Here is a 19,791-nt window from a genome sequence, read left to right as displayed (position 1 = left end):
ATTATTTATCACCAGTACGTTTCCATCCACGAACACGAGAGGTGGAATTAGAAGTAATTAAACTATTGTGAATATTTCTGTTCGTTAAAATGAAGCCTAGTGGTACCTATTTTATTGGAGTGGACGTCGGTACTGGTAGCGCGAGGGCAGCCATAGTCACAGATTCAGGAAAAATTCTTAAAGTTTCCGTAAACCCTATAAAAACATGGACTCCAAAGGTTGACCACTTTGAACAATCATCAGATGACATTTGGAATTCTTGCATTTCCGTTATTAAAGTAAGTAAATATTATTATGTTCATACTATCGGTACTTAATTTAATGTATTAATGTGTAAACTATGCCGTATTGCACTGCATCGTAAATCGTAAAAAAATATACATTTTTTTGACCATGTCCGATTCTAAGAAGATCATTTATGGCATGGGTGGCCAACCTTTTCAGCAGCCGGGCCAGATTCTAAAAATGAGATTTTCTACCGGGCTGCACAACCGATTTTTTTATTATACAAAACAAAAAAGAAATATATTTTATATATACTTACTTATTAATAAAATAAAACAAAAATGAGAATCAAACATATTTATTAGATTAGACTTTTTTTAAATAATAAAAAATAAACAAAATAATAAATGTTAGTGAGAAGTTTGATGTTGTGTGGCAGAACTAAGTGCATCAATATCGATGTCGGGTGAGGTTGTTCCTACACGCAAACAGTTTTCCAAATGCACATCAGTGATTCGTGTTCTCACTCGGGATTTGATATGCTTCATCCGACTAAAAAGCTGTTCACACGTGTAAGTGTTTCCAAATAGCGAAGTCATCATTAGAGCATGTTTATAAAATGCAGGATATTTTTCCTTGTTCAAATATGTTCTGATAGAATTTCTCCTTTAACTGTTCATCGCAACATATTTCACAATGTTCCATTTGGGAGTATGTGCCTATTTGTGAGCGAATTCAAATTCGAGCGAGCCAATATCGAATCTTAATTTGTGAAATAGCACATCTAGCGGCAGCATTTGATATTATTTTTATTTTCTCACTGCTCCGCGGGCCACAAGTTGACACCCAGCGGGCCGCAGGTTGGCCACCCATGATTTATGGGCTTCAACAAAGTGGAGGTTTTTTTAAAAGATTTTTGTTTTTACGAGAAACAGATGTTAGCCACTTTCTCAACCTATATAGCTCCATACTCTGACTCCAAACACAAATTGAAAAATAATATACTTATGTATTTGCTAGACCCAGGATTCAAAACTGGTACCTACGACATTATAAACCGATGCGTTAACACTGTGATACACATTTACCACTGCGTAAATAGTTTGTTTCAACTAGAATCAGCGGTGATTTTCTTTGTCGCAAAAACATATGCAATTGATTCGTCACAAGATTTAAAAGGGGGCCTAAAAACACTCTGAACCGGTCATACAATTTATAGATTATATTTATTAAAAAAAAAACAATTTCTCACATGGGATGAATTCACCGCATTGTCACTGTCACTGCGAGTAGTAGTGTTCGTACCTTTTCGGCCGATTTAATATTATTTATAGTAGTAATTGTGTCTGTGTATAGATATTTCGTATGCATAAAGACGTATAGTAACAAGATCATTTTAATCGTTAACCTAAAATTCAAGATCAATCATCGTTTTTGTGAAATTAAGAAAAGTTCAAAAGTGCTTCAAAGTTATATTACAGTATCAATATCGCGATTTATGTGTCAGTGCTTAGTCAGGCCAAAAGTGCTTAATTGACGTCATTACGCTCATTAACATTTAATTAGTATCTACGAAATAACTGAAAGTGTTGATATTGTTTATCGTGTTTTTATTATCTGTCATAAAATTTAAACTATCTACCAATTTAAAATTTAAAATGAATACAAAAATGGAATTGGTTCAATTGCTCGCATTATTAAAGTCAGCTGTTGACCGAGTGGAAGCTCTTCAGAATGTAATCGCTACTGGATTGTGTGACAAATGCAGCTGTCACCTGGAGTCCATTTCCTTGGAGCAGCCATTGACTATTACCACTGCTGTACAGCCAATCTCTTCGGTCAGTCCAGTCCCTGCTGTCCGTTCTAGGACAACAGTCATTACAAGGTCGAAAACCAAAAATTTAACCATGAGTAAGCCACCTGTCGCTCCCAGCTGTGCGGAAACAGTTAATGTAGTGGCTTTACCGGCCACACCGCCCCCTTTCCAAGACAATATGTCGCAGTCAGCCGGCACTGATGATAAAATATGGACCACGGTGGAAAGCAGCAAACGTCAAAACAACAAGTTTACCACAGCAGCTGTTAACATTAGAGGTACCAAATCAGGCACTGCCTCCTGCTCTGGTATCGAGAAGACAAAATTAATTCACGTTTGGTCGCTTCATCCTGATACTACCGTGGAGGCATTGACTAGTTTTTTAAACGAAAGTGTAGCTGGTGTGAAAATATCTGTTCATAAACTTCTAACAAAGAAAAATTATGCTTCATTTAAAGTTGTCGTTCCGGAGTCGGATGTAACCAAATTTATGATACCCGATATTTGGCCTGTTAACTCGGTCGTAAGCGAGTGGCAGTGGAAACGGCCTTCTCGTAGTCCGAAACTGTGACGTCCAAATAATATTAATTCATTTCAGAAGCTAGATATCTATTATCAAAACGTTCGGGGTCTTCGAACTAAGTCCGTTGATCTGCGAAATGCTGTTTTAGCATCTGACTTTACAGTCATATGTCTGAGCGAAACTTGGCTCAACGACTCAATGTGTGATTCCGAGCTGTTTGATGAAAGATATCTGGTATTTCGTTGTGACCGTAGATTTGGACAGAGAGGTGTGGCGTTCTCATTGCTGTACGCTCCGACCGAGTGGACAGTATATCTGTTGTTGACTGTCACTTTGCTGCAGCTATTGACATCGTTATTATTCGATTACTGTGCTATGGGTCATTTTTCACTGTTTGTTGCGTGTATTTTCCACCGCGATCGTCTCGCGATGCATATAATTCGTTCTTTTCATACTTTGAAAACTTGCCAGTTGAAAATTGCATAACCATCATTGGTGATTTCAATTTGTATTCATCCTCGACAAATATCGATCTGGAGTTTGCTCATTTTTTGTCCTGTATGAATCTCAAGCAGTTTTCAGAGATTAGAAATGCTTAGTTTTGGCGGATTCAGATTGTTGTGAACCGGTACATGCGTGTGCCGACCCACTTATACCTGAAGATGCATATCACCCCGCGCTCTCAATAGATTTGCCATTCAATTCTTTACGGTTCACAAATAGTCTTATTCAACATCATAATGTTGGAAATGGAGACAGTGAATGTATTGAATCGAAGTTTATTAATAATAATTTGTGGAACTTCTTTAAGGGCGACCTATTGCATATGTATTACGAATTTCAGAATATTGATTGGGAAATTTTATATTCGATTAGTGGCGTCAATGCTGCAGTGAAGGTATTTTACCAATGTATATATAATGTATTTGACAAGTCATTCTTTATAAAAAAATCATCGGGCTCTTCGCGCAGCTACCCAAAATGGTTCAGTTTTGATTTAATTAAAAACATTCGACTAAAGCACTTGCATCACAAAAAATGGAAGAAATCGAAGTATCTCAGCGATTATATTTTATTTTCTAATCTGCGTAGGAGTGTGCATCGTTCCATCGGTGCTGCGTATAAGTCATACATTGATGGTATCGGGGGGAAGTTAGCGTCAGATCCTAAATCATTTTGGAATTACGTTAGAAGTACGTGCGACTCTAGTGCTCAATTATCATCTATGTCTCTGGAAGGGAGTGTTTTGAGTGGCTCCCAGTCCATTGCTAACGGTTTCGCTTAATATTTTATGTCTGTATATTCTAAAGCTCCTTCGATATTGCCCACACCTCACCCGGATAGTATTTCATCTTCCTGGCCAGTACTAGATATTGGTCTTCTGGATGAGACTGACATGGTGTATGCTTTCTCTCGACTATATCCAAAATCCTCAGTAGGTCCTGATGGTATCCCCCCTTGGATTGGCTTGGAGGGCTGTCATAAGTTGTTAACTGACCCCCTACTATATTTATTTAATCTCAGCCTAAGTACTTCTGTCTTCCCAGATTGTTGGAGCCTAACCCGTATTCGTCCGGTGCACAAAAAAGGCTCGCGCTCTGAAATAATAAATTTTCGCCCGGTGGCTGTTCTATCTGCACCAGCTAAATTATTTGAGTCTATTTTGCATAGGTATATTTATAAACATGCAGACGGTCAACTGACTGACGCTCAGCATGGTTTTCGATCAGCTCGATCAACAGTTACAAACCTTATGACGTATACTGAGTACATATCTCATTCGCTGAACGTAAATTGTCAAGTGGACACAATTTATACAGATATGTCAAAGGCTTTTGATCGGGTAGATCATGATATTCTCATTAACAAATTAAGTGCAGTAGGTGGATCTATAAATTTTATCAACTTTTTCAAATCTTACTTTTCGCATCGCTGTCAATATGTGGAGTGTGCAAGGTGTAGATCCGACGTCTTTCAAACTTATTCAGGTGTTCCCCAAGGATCAAATCTTGGTCCAATTATGTTTCTTATATTCATTAATGACATTGTCAATGTTATAAATAGAATCCAGTTTTTACTCTTTGCAGACGATTTAAAATTATAAGCCTCAATTCACAGTGAATTAGATTGTCACATACTACAAAATAATCTCAACCCAATTGAAATTTGGGCGAAAAAAAATAAACTCGAATTTAATACTGATAAATGTGTGTGTATTAGCTTTTCGAAATCAAGATCTCCAATTATTTTCAACTACAATATGTCAAATAGATTACTGAAGCGTCAATCAGAAATTAAAGACCTTGGCATATTGTTTGACTCACGTTTATCATTTCGCTCGCACATCACTTCTACGGCATTGCGTGCGAGCAAGCTTCTAGGATTCGTCATGAGACAAGCCAAGTCATTCAAGAATCCAACTGTTTTACGTACACTCTATGTGTCGTTAGTACGGAGTATTCTTGAGTATGGCTCCATCATCTGGAGTCCTTATGAAGTTTCCTATAAGCTTGTTTTAGAGCGTGTTCAGAAAAAAATTCTTCGTCATCTCTATTTTAAAGTTTATAATTATTTTCCTTTTGACACCTTCTCAAACGAGTATTTTCCGACTAAATTTCTTCAAGGCATGCTCGCCTTTCATTCTCTTGAAGCTCGTAGGTCACTTCTGCTCTTAAAGCATTTTTCCCTGCTCTCACGTGGTATCATTTTCAATCCCGATATTCTAGAAAATTTAAATTTTTACACACCCGTCAATTACATGCGTGGTCGCAGCCATGACCTATTTTGGGTGAAAGCTGTTTCCTCATGTCAGGCTCACCAGGCACCAATAGCGAGGGCTGTGCGGTTGGTCAATGCACTCCCTAGAGATGTAGATATTTTTGGCGATCCATTATATATTCTGTTTTTTAAATTCTATTTTATTGTTTAATTTGTACTTTTTGAATCATTGTTGTTTTTTTTAAATTTTATTTCTTTTGTATAAAACTATTTTTGCTTTCTTTTTTCCTCCACTTTGTTTTTTCTGATTTTCCGAACTAATTATTTGTAATTTTTATTCTAAATGTCATGTTGTGAACGTCCTGAATTAATAATTTGTTATGTACTCAACGTGTCTTTTTCAAATAAATAAATAAATACTCAAAAGTATAACAAAATCCCTGCAAATAACATGAAAGGAGCTCATTAACCAATCAATCATTTGCATACACAAAAAAAGCACTTTTAGTTTTTGGCTTTTATTTATTTTTTATCGTGGGTGGGGGCTCAAAAACAGTCTGTATGTCAGGCCTCCACGTCCTTAAACCCACCACTAATGAAAGAACCTATTATGAGAAATATTTTTAGTAGTTATTGATTATTCATTCACATGGCGGCAGTTTGTCATGAACACAACTAAAATATGATGTGATAATTGTAGCATTATATTTATGTTAACACTGTCCCTTTGTATTATTTATTTGACATTCTTAGTCTGATCAATTTGAATTTTGATCCAAGAGTTGGACAGAAGCAAACTAAACACATAACAATATTCACTTGGACAGTGTGTACCTAACTGTCTTACATACATGGACCATTTTTCTGTAAATATTAAACTTCGAACAAACAAAATATCTAATAACAGTCTTTAAACATTTGACATGCATATTATCTACTGGATATAAAGGACAAGTAAAATGCATCAGTTGTGCAAGCAAAAAAATATCTTATTTTTACGAAATAAACTATCAAAAATTGCAACTTTAAGAGTATGTAGATAAGTGAAACGGCAAATATTTTTCAACAATAGGTGGGACGAAATTTCACATTAGTCGCTAATCGCCGAGCGGCATTCGAGGTGGGTTAAAGCGAAAACGTTATGCCTGTACTCGAAAAAGAAAACATGCAATGAATATATTATTATTATTACTAATTCAACAATAGACAACACTAAATGGATGCAGTTTTTATGACAAATTATGTTCCATTCGGCACGTGTCATTAGCACAATCCGCGCGTCGCATAGTTACGATCTTTTTAGACCATGCCTCAGCTGAGGTATAGCCATTGATATATTAATATTTTGTAGTTGTGATCCTTATCGTCACAACTACAAAATAAAAGGAGACGAGAGTCTCTGGCTAGATAGGAGTAGAGTATAAAAGAACAGAGCATGAGACAAAGGCAAGGCCATGAGTTGCGTGCATCCTTTTCAAGCTGAACAAAATTACTTCCGTAACCTCGCAACTGACAACTGTAAAAAAAATTGAATTAGAAATACAAAAAGGAATTGCACGGCTGAAGGCACGTGCAATCTATGATTAAAAGATGTAGTTATTACAGTCCTGGACGCCACACGGTCTTGATACCGTGAAAGATTACAATTATATAGCAGTGTGGAATAAAGGGGAAATAATAAATGAAAGAGCAATTTATGTACTTGACTGAACTATATTATAGCGAAAACAAGAATATTACATTAAAAGGTTATAAAGGAAATACTATAATAACGGCAAGCAGCTAAGTTTTAAAAGAAACATTGGAAGATAAGTGAATCAAATAATAATAGTTTTACAATACCAAACTTGGAACGAACACAGAGGCCTCAAGCACTGCGGCTGCAATCGTGCTGCTTTAAGTGACGTCCATTATAAATGTTGGTAAAACCAAAGCAGAGCACGACTATCCTGTATGACAGACCGAATCAAAAAGCCCTGTTGCTACTTTCACACCTCGCGACGTCCGCTGCGGCCGGAAATTCTAACAGCGACATCTGTGGAATCGCGGACGCTCCATGACTTGACCATAAATATTCGACGGGGTTGCCAGAGTATGAATGTTGGTTATGGTCATTTTGAACATAACAATATCCCCGTCCTTGGAAAAGAGAAGGTCCAGCCATGATGCGAGCTTCGTCTTGAGGCGTCCCGGATGTCTTCAAAGTAGGAGTGAACTTCCCGGGGCTCGTGCACAAAGGGCAGCAGACGGGAGGAGATGTGAAAGCAACATAATTTTCAATCATCAGATTCATCGGACGGTATCCTGGTGGTAGCTTTCCGGATTTGGGTGACCCTTCCAGGAGGCATACGATGTGGGCTGGTACGTTTCAATAATAATGCTTCGATAGATGTTATGTAAAAAAAACGACGAGAAATGGGTGTAAAGCTCGCCTCCGATGGTTGACGTCGGAGGGAAGTAATCTTGAAATTGTGTGTGGTGGTCCAACGGGAGGATGTTCTACGGGGTAGTGAAGGTCTAGGAGCCATCGTAGAAGTTTTCCCTACCTAACGAAGTTCCACCACGAAGAATGATTTGAAGTAACTAATTGTTTTTATGAAAAAAAAAAATATGAAACAGAAGCATCTACAAAACAAAACAAAATACATTCATAAACAACCCAGATAAATTGTGAAATTAAGTCAATAAGTTTTAGTAAGTAAGCAATAGTAATAAGACGCTAAGCGTAAAATAAATTGTATATAAAAAATGATTATTTATAATTGAGATTTTAGATTACTGATTTTGACAAAAAGGTATCAAAATCAGCGCAAGTGTAATGATGCAGATAGTTGATGGAAGCAATGCAATACGTCAAGAAGAAAAACCAGTATGGAAATAATAAATGAACTGTCGACTGATCATCGTACAGTATTAAATACAGTATTGCAATAAAAAAAGTCACTCCACAACTTGATCGATTACTGAATTAAAAGAAATATAATGAGTACAGAAAATATGGTAAATAGCTACTTTTGAATTGGCGTGCGTATGAGGCTAACGGTATAATGTATTAACGACAAACGTCAATCCGTATATTTAATAAATTTAGCAAAATTAAACTACAACAAAATAGTACAGACTACCAAATCTGACTAATTCAACAGCGGGTTAACAACCAATCGCAGTACCTTGGATTCCCTGAATGCATAAATATAAAAGTAACGTGAGCTGATAATCTAAGCTGCGTACTGAATTACGCAAAGATTTCCTATTAAATACAAAAACAAGGGAACGAAAAAAAACGAGAGAAGCTCCGCGATAACTAAATTTAAATAACTACGTTAAAGGTCTACGATTGCGGTACGAGACTGTCATCAACTTCAACAAACACGGTTCAATCTTCGAGGTTACTCTATCTTAACTAACTTAACCTAAAATATAGTTACCACACCGTGAATGCTAAAATGAACTCGATCCCGCAACACAAGAGACTACCCTCAACCACGACCCGCGTCTCCATCCGGAAGGAAAATCCCCCCACAAAGCTTCCTCAAACTCTAGGCTGGGACCCATCAAAAGGCGCGGACGTGAAAGTGAATAAAGAAATAAAGCAAACGGAAAAGCCACGCGGAAAACAGACACTGCAAAGGCATCAGTAACACGTCGGAAGTTAAATGTAATTAATAAACCAATATAGGTTATAGCGCGTCTCACATTCAAGTGAGGGCTATAAAAAAAACAAATATACTAACATGCAACAGGTTCCGTATGAATAACGGCCAAGAAGAATTTAAGCAAAAGAATGGTTCCTCACAATCCAATTCAGGCAACACTTATTAAAAATTGACCCAAAGTCAGTAAAGTGCGATGGAATTCCGACGTTCAAGGCGGATTCCATAGCTGCAGATGTGACGAAAAGGCAAGCGAACAGCCCTCCTTTCCGTACAGAGTTTGACTGCTAGAAAAAAGACACCTGCCTTGGGAACCGTCTTCCGCACCCAAGGTCTTTAGAGAGAGACGTCACGGGTCCACCTTCAGTTCCCGTGAACGCGCAGAGAAAAGGCTAGCAGTCAAAAAAAAAAAAAAAATATTAAAATCTCCAAAATCTTCCATCAATAAAAAACTCCTCCTGAATTGAACTGTGTGAGCTAAATATACCATCTTAGACAATGTAAAGAAAATAAGTTATAAAAATAAAACGTAAGAAAACCACACGCGAAGACAAATATAATAGCAAACCTTATTAGAATTTGATGCAAAATTGGCAAGACGATATAAATTTGTAAAATTGTACTATAGAAATATGAAAGCAAAAATGACTCCTCGAAGCGTATCCAACTGCTCCGCCCAAGAGTGAAACCCGCCTCTCGAAGCGGGAACCCCTAGCATCGATTGGTTAAAATTAAATGCCGCACTTGGGCCAATATCTGCTATAGCGGATAGGGTATACCTCTGCTCCGAGAGACTGCAAAACACGGTATTCACTTGGCTGGTTATGGCAGTTGAAAAGCCACGATCAAAATACGGTCAGCGCACAGTCATCTGAAACCACGATATAAGATTAAAGTACAATGTAGAAAGGTGTAAAATGCCAAAAAATAAGAAAGGAAAAAAAATGCAAAAATTATTCAGATTCAAGAAATAAACACAAGCGGTTTATTATGAGATAAATTAAGCTGTATAGAGGCAAAAAAAAACTAATTAAAATCTGGGGTGTTTATCAACGTTAACAAATAATATATATGACATAAAACAAAGAGGACTAGAGAATATCAAATGCAATTTGTAATGCGAGCATGGTAACTTCAAAAAAAAATGAAAAATTACCTTTATAATAATTCTTTTATAATGATATCCATAGTCAATTTGTAAATATTATAATCAAAGTCATATTTGTAAATATTATAATCAAAAAATTTTAATGAAGTCGACTTGATAATTAATCACAGTTAGATGAGAGTAAATATCGTTGAGATATAGATATAGTTGAATTGCAACGCAAGAAGTATTACGAAAACACAATAAAAAAGAAAAAGAAAAACCAATAAACTACGTTAGGATCAAGCAAAGCAATCTATAGGATATTATTTATAAAAATTTAGACAAATATAATAAAAGAATCCAGCGTTAAAGTTGAATATGAGATAGTATGCAAGCAAAAATATATTTATGATTGAGATTGCAAAATTAATGATTTAATAAATTTCAAAAGCAAAACAAATCATAATGATTGTCCAAACCAAAAAATGTTGGAGAAAATGACATTTAAAGTTCCGAACAGAAATGAGTAAAAAAGTTATATGAAAAAAGTATTTAGCGGAACATATTATTAAATTTGAATTATTTAATAATCAACAAGAGACACGCTATTTATTTGTATAAATGCGGATATTTGCAAAACTAATGTTTTAAAGAAAAATCAAAAGACAAAATTTTAGAATGGTTCAGTAACAAGTAAAATTCAAAAAGTTAAATTGAACAGAATTAAATTTAGTGAAAACTGGCATAAATTAAAAGGAAAATTGATTATCACTTCATAACTGAGGGATCGAGAGATCAGAAAGTTAAATAAATTTGAACGTTGACATTTGAAAAAAATGAATCAGGAAAATATTGATTTAATTAAGTAAATCTATTTCATTAATAATAATTTACTATACGCGATGAGTCCTTTAAATTAAATAATTTTGCTTTTCTAATAAACAAAAATCTGCGGAAGTTGATTCAAATTAAAAAAATAAATTTTGTAATTGAAAAAATGATTTAATTATACAAATATTTTACTCTAGCGGCCAACAAACGAAGCTAGAAACAAAGAACGGTTTGAAACCATGGTCAATCGCAAGAAAGAAACATTTGACAGGCTGTAAAAACTGAATTTAATGCAAATGAATTGATTAAGAAATAAGATTTTAGGTTATAAAGATAAAGAAACGTTGACCTGTTTTGGGAATTCCATGTATGTAATAGCTAGGGAATGTTTTAATTCCATTGGTAATAATTTTGTTTTCATCCATATCATTATTGATCGATATTATACCAAGTTCTGTCATCGATAATAGGTAACCAAAAATTTCTGAAATCTCAAAAAAACAAAATTATGATATGTGCAAACAAATTATAAAGAATTTGGGGCAAACTGAAAATGGTAGCACTAAAGATATGTCACCACGTATGTTGAAACATGAAATATAATATTAAATTTAGTGTGGGTAGGAATCCACAAAATGTCACAATGCAATGATCAGCCAGAAAAAGACTATAAGAAACAAATGAAACTGAACCAAACTTTGAATTTAAATAAAACAAAACACATTAAATAAACGAACTATATTAAATGATTCACCAAACTTACAATGTTAATCTGACAGCAAAAATATAAATTAAATATCGACCGACACCAATCTGACGTTTCGATTTACGAAATGAATCATACGAATAAAAATGTTGCCAGTCAACGAAATCACGGAACAAATAGCTTGAAAATGATAATTGTTTTTTCTCTACAACCGAAGTATGAAACATTGTAACAAAACGAAGGTGAGAAAAAAAAACAATTCAGAAGCGCGCCAATGATATATTAATATTTTGTAGTTGTGATCCTTATCGTCACAACTACAAAATAAAAGGAGACGAGAGTCTCTGGCTAGATAGGAGTAGAGTATAAAAGAACAGAGCATGAGACAAAGGCAAGGCCATGAGTTGCGTGCATCCTTTTCAAGCTGAACAAAATTACTTCCGTAACCTCGCAACTGACAACTGTAAAAAAAATTGAATTAGAAATACAAAAAGGAATTGCACGGCTGAAGGCACGTGCAATCTATGATTAAAAGATGTAGTTATTACAGTCCTGGACGCCACACGGTCTTGATACCGTGAAAGATTACAATTATATAGCAGTGTGGAATAAAGGGGAAATAATAAATGAAAGAGCAATTTATGTACTTGACCGAACTATATTATAGCGAAAACAAGAATATTACATTAAAAGGTTATAAAGGAAATACTATAATAACGGCAAGCAGCTAAGTTTTAAAAGAAACATTGGAAGATAAGTGAATCAAATAATAATAGTTTTACAATACCAAACTTGGAACGAACACAGAGGCCTCAAGCACTGCGGCTGCAATCGTGCTGCTTTAAGTGACGTCCATTATAAATGTTGGTAAAACCAAAGCAGAGCACGACTATCCTGTATGACAGACCGAATCAAAAAGCCCTGTTGCTACTTTCACACCTCGCGACGTCCGCTGCGGCCGGAAATTCTAACAGCGACATCTGTGGAATCGCGGACGCTCCATGACTTGACCATAAATATTCGACGGGGTTGCCAGAGTATGAATGTTGGTTATGGTCATTTTGAACATAACACCATAAGAAAAATAATATGTAAACAAAATTAATTTAATTAAATTATTAATATTCACTGAACCTCTATGCTATTTTAATTTTTCCACGAGACAGAATGATAGTCTTGATTTAATCCACTCGTCACTATTAAATCCAGAAAACACACTGCTGTATTTGTGACAATCCTTATACAATGACCTTCTTGAATGTTTCAGGATGTCATTGATGGCTATTCCCCGAGCGATATAAAAGGAATTGGTTTTGACGCAACTTGCTCTTTAGTGGCCATCTCATTCGCCTCGACGCCTTTAACAGTCAGCACCACCGGTCATAATGAGCAAAATGTCATTCTATGGATGGACCATCGGGCAAAATCGGAAGCCGATCACATCAACTCAAAGAGACATCCGATTCTTAAATATGTCGGAGGTAACGTCTCTTTGGAAATGGAGATGCCAAAGCTATTGTGGCTTAAGAAAAATTTACCAGACACCTGGAACAATGCAGGATTCTTATTTGACTTACCCGACTATCTTACATGGAAAGCTACCGGCTCCAACGGCAGATCTCTTTGTTCTGTCGTTTGTAAATGGAATTACGAAGCCGATAGCTCTGGAAATAAATCATGGAATAAAGAATTTCTATCGCAGATAGGATTAGAAGACTTATGCGATAATAATTTTGTTAAAATTGGCAATAAAGTGTTACCGCCCGGTTCAAAATGCGGCGACGGATTATGCGATAGAGCTGCCAAAGAATTGGGACTTTTACCAGGAACCCCTGTTGCTACTTCCATCATCGACGCCCACGCTGGAGGACTGGGAATGATTGGCTGCGCGGTTGATAATATTTCAACCGATTTCAGCTCACGTCTAGGGCTGATTTGTGGAACGTCCACTTGCCACATGGCAGTGAATGAGTCATCAATACTTGTGCCTGGCGTTTGGGGTCCGTACAACAGTGCCATGGTGCCAGGATACTGGTTGAATGAAGCAGGCCAGAGCGCATCCGGTATTTTAGTGGAGCACATAATTAATTCGCACCCAGCAGGATCATCTATTAAGAAGAAATGTACAAAAGGGATGTAAGTAACCGGTTTTGATTTCTAGTCGATCTGATGCCCAGTACATCGTTCTGTTTCAAAATAACATTCAATCCAGACTAACATCGCCTTGTAATTATAAAGGAATTGTGCTATTTTGGATAGCGATATTATGTCAGAAAAACACAAAATTTTCTGAATCCATTTAACTCTTTTAAGTGCCACGAGTGAGTTTGTTCACCAAAGTTTTTATGTACCATCGGGCCTAGCGAATTAACTCGCGAAATCTTTTTGACATCATAGCAAGGTTATTCGTAGTTCATGTATATTTTCAAACCAATATTTATTATTTTAGTGTGAAATTGGGTTAGGTTTCACAATTTTTCATCATTACTTTGTATTTCATATTTGTCATGAGATTTATTTTATTCCAAAAATAGCGAGCCTAGAGGTATCCATCTAATTAAATTTGGCTAGCAGTAAAAGGGAATATTAAATATACATAATTTTGAAAAGCCTCAGAAAATACCTGTTAGAAATAACTCGGAGTGGGATTCGAACACTCATCTTTTGCTTACTGAACGAGTGCTCTTAACCAATTAAGCTACTGACCTAAGTATCCTTCTTGTAAATAATGTCTAATAACTGTACTATTTAACGTGACTGTATGACATTACTAACTTGATTTATGAGTGGCGTCAGGATTACTCAAAAATATTAATTAAATTATTTTGAATATACTCATACACTATAACATAAATGTATACTTTTTATTGAAAATACGTAATTTTGAGAAGCCTCAGAAACATACAAGGTCTGACTGGAAACGTTTCTGACCTTTGCCGAGGTAAAATACAATTGCTCATGTGGAGGTTTGAAATCTTAATCACACACACTCCTCTTAGCAGTCCCGCCATTCTTCGAAGCATATTTGGAACACCTCATTGGGGATGGAGTACAGCTCAACTGTCACGTTCTGCATATTATCTTCTCATGACAGATGGGTTCCTTTAAGCGGTATTTTTAGTTTGGAAGACAGGCAAAAATCCAAAAATGCTGTGTTTAGCCAAATTGCTTCTGTTCGATCGCTGGCGCTTCAGCACAAATTTCTCCGACAATATCTGCAAGGAATTTATTGAACTAATGCTTATCCCCACCTCGTTTGCATGACACGTTGATCGTCCGCAGATGGTCAATGACCTTGTCATTTCCGCCAGTTGAGGCCCGACCAGAACTCTCCACCTGTGTGGGACCATCTTTGAACTGGTTGTATTACTCCTAAATTTATGTGATGCCCATTTCATCTTCGCCAGAAGCCTTCTGAATGGTTTCCGCTTGATGCAATACCACTGCTCACGTCTTGATAAAATAAAATTTTTACGTGTAGGTACTGAGTACATTCCCCCTTTGACAGGCTTTCTGACGCTTTCAGCAGGCAGATGCATGCCTACGAAGGTATCATCCACCTCCCCAATAGAGGATGCTCCCGTGCTTTATTCGATTCAGCAGGAAAAGGTCGGATACTTTCCTGGTAGCTTTGAACTCATTTGCCTGACTTGACCAATAAATACATAATGCTGGTCATTGTGTTGACAATTTATTCACTTCTTTGAAGTCTTCCGATATTGACAGTTACTTTGGATTCATTTTGTATTTTTATTTACATTTCAGGATAGCACAAGACTATTTGAATAATTTCATAGTAACCCTCACAGACATGAAGAAATTGAGTAACCATTGTTTTCTAACGAAGGATATTCATGTCTGGCCGGACTTTCATGGTAACCGATCACCTATAGCTGACCCGAATCTCTCAGGAATGATAAGCGGCTTGAGTCTTTCAAACAATGAGGAAAATCTTGCACTGATATATCTCGCTACACTCCAAGCACTAGCCGTGAGTAATTAAAACCAGTTGCCATTAATATATTTTAACTTTATAGTGGAACCATCACTAGATTTTGAAGTATAAGTCATTACATAATTATTAACAATAATTACATTTGGTTTTTCCGAATTGAAAACACAACAAACAATTTGGTGCACCTAATTAGATGTCCACTAATATCCAGACAATTTAGTCTAATAATTGTCACAATCATGATAATGCATTGGTGAGACTTATAGGGTTTCCATGGAAATAAGCCGAACCGAATGGTTTATGACGGTCTCACCTTACGCCGAAACTGTTTATTGCCGTAATAAAACTTGTCGAGTGTTCTCCCACTTAGCTTCGGATTTGTATATACGGGCGCCGCCGTGTTCCATTATGCTCTATGCAAATAACGGTGTTTGTACATGCGCGCCTATTTGAAACAAGTATTCCTTATATTAAAACAGAAAAATATTTTTTCTCTATGGTCAGTTTTTGATGTCTATGGGCACTTAACTGTCAAATAAATGACAATTTCTCACATTTTGCCGCTAGATATCCCTAGTGGTCCATATATTTTGAACTCGCTATTACATTTACTTTCATATTATTTCTTTTATTTTTCGATTAATACTACATTATGGCCGGATAATCCAAATGCCGAATAAACGTTATTGAATAAATAATCATTACAATATAAACAAATGAAAGTAAATGGTTATCGTGATAGTATACCTACCTACCATATAATTATTATGCATAAATCGATTCCAGCATAATCATGTGAATTGAGTTGTTCAAAATATTATATTACTTGTATTTATTTGATTTCATGAATCTGCGTCTGATGTGTATTTACTAACGAGACTCTTAAATTTGAAAGCGTCGCCTCTTTTACGAAATTTGCGGCATTGTAGATTAGCTTTATCTACGAAAGCAAAGTTTACTACCTATAAATAAAGCATTCATGATTGAATAAAATAAGCACCAATTATAGAATCAATTGTAAAATAGATAGTACCATTAGACAATAATCAAAATAATACACTGAATCATAATGAAATACGGAAGAAAACAAGAACCTATGACAATTATCAACAAACGCGGGCTGTCAGTTGCGATCTGTCAAAAATGGACTCTGCCGAATTTAGCAATCGGTTTCGCTAAACTTATGGTAGAGGGGCATTAGGTGTTCGGGTTCGGCGAGATGCTTATGTACTAAATTTGGATGAACGCAATTATACGGGCGTATTATATATCTGGCGTAAAATCGCATTCGAAAATTTTGGATGAACACCCTATTAAACTGTTGTATTATTTTATGATTGAGGTAATTTGACCTAAACATGGCCAGTTAATACTTGTATAGTGGTTTTGTCACAAGGTCTGAGAGAAAATCAACAATCACCAAATCTCGGACGGTCGGCTTTATCACAGTCAGCTATTGTCTCCCTGAACCTTTTTTAGTCAGTCTCCATTTAACCATGCTCTCACCACAGATAAATATTTTCAAACGTAAACCATGAGGAAATATTCAATCATCCATCTAGCCCTCCGTCTTTAATTAACTTTAATAATATATAAATGAATATGGCCATGATAGCTGAGCAGCTACGCATCAGGTTTATAATGTCGTTGGTCCCAGGTTCGAATCCCGGATTTGGAAAAAAAATCGTATGTTGTTTTTCAATGTGTGTTTGGTATGGACCTAATAGATTGAGCAAGTGACTAGCATAATATATTTCTCGTAAAACAATAATCTGTTAAGAAACCTCTTCACGAGGTGACCCAGATTCACATAGAATTGTGCAGCCAATTAAAAAAAATGTGAATAAATATTTAAGTACATAATTAGGAACATTTTAAATTTATTACCTACCAACAGGACATGCATTGTACAGTCTAATTAAAAATAAATACGTTTGTTGAGAACCCGTCCTTGTAAAATCATGTATTATCATTTACCACTCCATATCTTGAAATAAAACCATGTCTCAGAGCTTCCTGCCGTCCATTGAAAGGTGATCAGAAATCCAAAGGTTACAATATATATACCTAAACAATATTGTTTTAAATACATTCGAAATGTTATTAATAATTTATATTAATTTCATTATAACTTCGCATATAACTCTTTATTCATTATACTATTTTCCTTCTGTTTTGCATCTTCTGAATGTGACTAAATGAACAAAAATTGTCCAATATAATATTATGTACAGTGTTCTCTGACGTGCCCCTAATTGCACTTTTTGCAGAAAATCCTAAATAACCTTATAATCCCACTATACTATCAGTGCTAGAAACTTATTAAACAGGATCAATTCGTAGAAGGTTAGCCTTACTAATGAGTTATGAGTGATAATTATTAATAAAACCTTTATCTTAAAATAACTACAAATTACATTTTCAAGTAAATAGTACACATTTAATCAATCAAGGATCCATATTTCTTTCGATGGAAGTGTCATTGCGCTGTTTGCATACTTTTCTTCTATGTCCACTCCTCGGTCAGAACGTATCACACTCATTAGTTTTCTTGCATCTTCCCAGGCCTTTCTAGCATCCCATAGCTCCGCCTTATACACGCTATAGATGGTATTTAACGGACGTTAAGGACATTGGGTGTTTGCATACGTATTTAAGAAAAAAACAAAATAAACTGCGAATGTCACTGCTCTAGGATAACCACCCTTATTTAATTACACTCCTCTTGTTCCGTATCTCTTCGCTGCCATTTATTCAACTAAACCTAAATTGATTTGTAATAATTATATTCATTTTTTTTACAGTACGGCACGAGGCATATCATAGAATCTCTAACAAAGGCCAGCTATAAAGAATTCAAGTCTATATTGATCTGCGGTGGGCTGTCGCGCAATAAACTGTTTGTCCAGATACAAGCGGACGCTGTCGGTGTGCCATTACTCTGCCCAGAGGAGTCGGAATCCGTTTTGCTTGGGTCGGCTATTCTCGGAGCTTGCGGAGCTAATTATTTCCCCGATATCAACACGGCAATCAGCAAAATGGGTGGAGGGGCCAGTGTCGTATATCCAAACTCATCCGTTTATAAGTACCATGAGAAGAAGTACAAAGTGTTTTTGAAAATGCTGTCTGACCAACAATCATATAGAAATATGATGGATGAAGATATTTAAACGTGTGTTTGTAAACATTTTAGAAATTGTAAAATGCTGCTCATGAAGTCTTTATTTCATGTATTTTTTAAGTGTTATAATATACTACATTTTTATTCATTTATCCATAAATATTATGTAGTTATGATGTGTTCATCTGGCATATTCAACTTATCGCCCTTTTCCTTTCACACACAATTTTGCACATTTGAAAAAAGTGTACCCAATATAGTATGTCCAATATTGTAAATACTGTTTTGAACAATCCATTGAACTTATTACAGACAATTTGTCAACATTTACTTGGTAGAATCCCATTTTACAAATCGTCACTGTATATGCCAAGTAGCGTAACCCTCAAATATCAAATTGTTCAGGAAGTGAAAAAAACTGTGGGCATTGGATTTACTTATTGTTACATAATATTTATTTATTATTTTATATAATATATTATTTTATTACGAATTTACTGTGGCATACGTTTAGAGATGGTTACAGCATTTGGCTAGAATATTTTTTTGTCAAGTTACAAATGGTTTAAAAAATAGTTTTGAATTATTTTTTTGGGATTTATGATACTTGGTCAGTTCGTGTAAGAGTATGCAATAAGTCCATTACCATCATAATGTCACTTTGGTGAAAAGTGAGGGTTACGGCAATTTGCCTGTACAGTGACTCAATGATAATATAAATTATATTAAATTCTACACATGTTTTTTTAAGTCAATAGCTATTTCAGTTGTAACACCATTATCCTAGTCTTGATAATGGTGTCACAACCGAAATAACTATTGACTTAATGAATATCCTGTAGAAATTATTATAATTTATATTATCATTAATTGTAACTTCTATTTGGTTTCTATTAACGAAATACATCTTTATTTATAAATTGTGTTTATCACTTGGCATACACAACATATATAAAAGGTTTTATGACACGTGATTCGCTCACATGGTGAGCTTTATTAAGTATGAATATCTACTGAAATTTATGTTGTGAATGTATGTTTTGTTATAATAATTGCGGTGCTGGGGATTAAATAAGTAACCTAGTGTAGCGATGGAGACTAAACATATGAAAGTCTGGCAAAAGGGACCTCTAATTTTATTTTCATACAAACT

The 19,791-nt window shown here is 35.5% G+C and overlaps 1 protein-coding gene and 1 long non-coding RNA gene across 3 annotated transcripts; one reads left to right on the top strand and one right to left on the bottom strand.

Annotated features, from left to right (window-relative positions):
* LOC147064993 (FGGY carbohydrate kinase domain-containing protein) lies at positions 1–18,822 on the top strand. The gene is made up of 4 exons (XM_085958384.1): positions 1–278; positions 12,830–13,698; positions 15,328–15,553; positions 18,322–18,822. The coding sequence occupies exons 1-4, from the start codon at positions 90–92 to the stop codon at positions 18,685–18,687; spliced, it is 1,650 nt and encodes a 549-aa protein (XP_085814510.1). The 5' UTR covers positions 1–89; the 3' UTR covers positions 18,688–18,822.
* Positions 6,979–11,698, bottom strand: LOC147064994 (uncharacterized). Of its 2 annotated transcripts, none has more exons than XR_015071959.1 (3): positions 11,620–11,694; positions 11,206–11,340; positions 6,979–7,907 (listed from the first exon to the last, which is right to left on the bottom strand). It is a non-coding gene; the product is annotated as an uncharacterized LOC147064994 (long non-coding RNA). The 2 variants fall into 2 exon arrangements; XR_015071958.1 differs by having other exon boundaries at positions 6,980–7,865; positions 11,620–11,698.
* Positions 18,823–19,791: the final 969 nt, after the last annotated feature.

Source organism: Rhyacophila brunnea, unplaced genomic scaffold (assembly GCF_057557595.1).
Source record: "Rhyacophila brunnea isolate RB1 unplaced genomic scaffold, BYU_Rbru_1.0 scaffold_7, whole genome shotgun sequence".
Lineage (NCBI taxonomy): Eukaryota > Metazoa > Arthropoda > Insecta > Trichoptera > Rhyacophilidae > Rhyacophila > Rhyacophila brunnea.
Note: the sequence above shows the minus strand (reverse complement) of the source record. Positions and strands in the feature narration are given on the sequence as shown.

Coding starts and splice junctions, on each gene's coding strand:
- LOC147064993 (XM_085958384.1), top strand. CDS start 90: ATGAAGCCTAGTGGTACCTATTTTATTGGAGTGGACGTCGGTACTGGT. Junction 279..12,829: donor CTTGCATTTCCGTTATTAAA/GTAAGTAAATAT, acceptor TGAATGTTTCAG/GATGTCATTGATGGCTATTC. Junction 13,699..15,327: donor AAGAAATGTACAAAAGGGAT/GTAAGTAACCGG, acceptor TTTACATTTCAG/GATAGCACAAGACTATTTGA.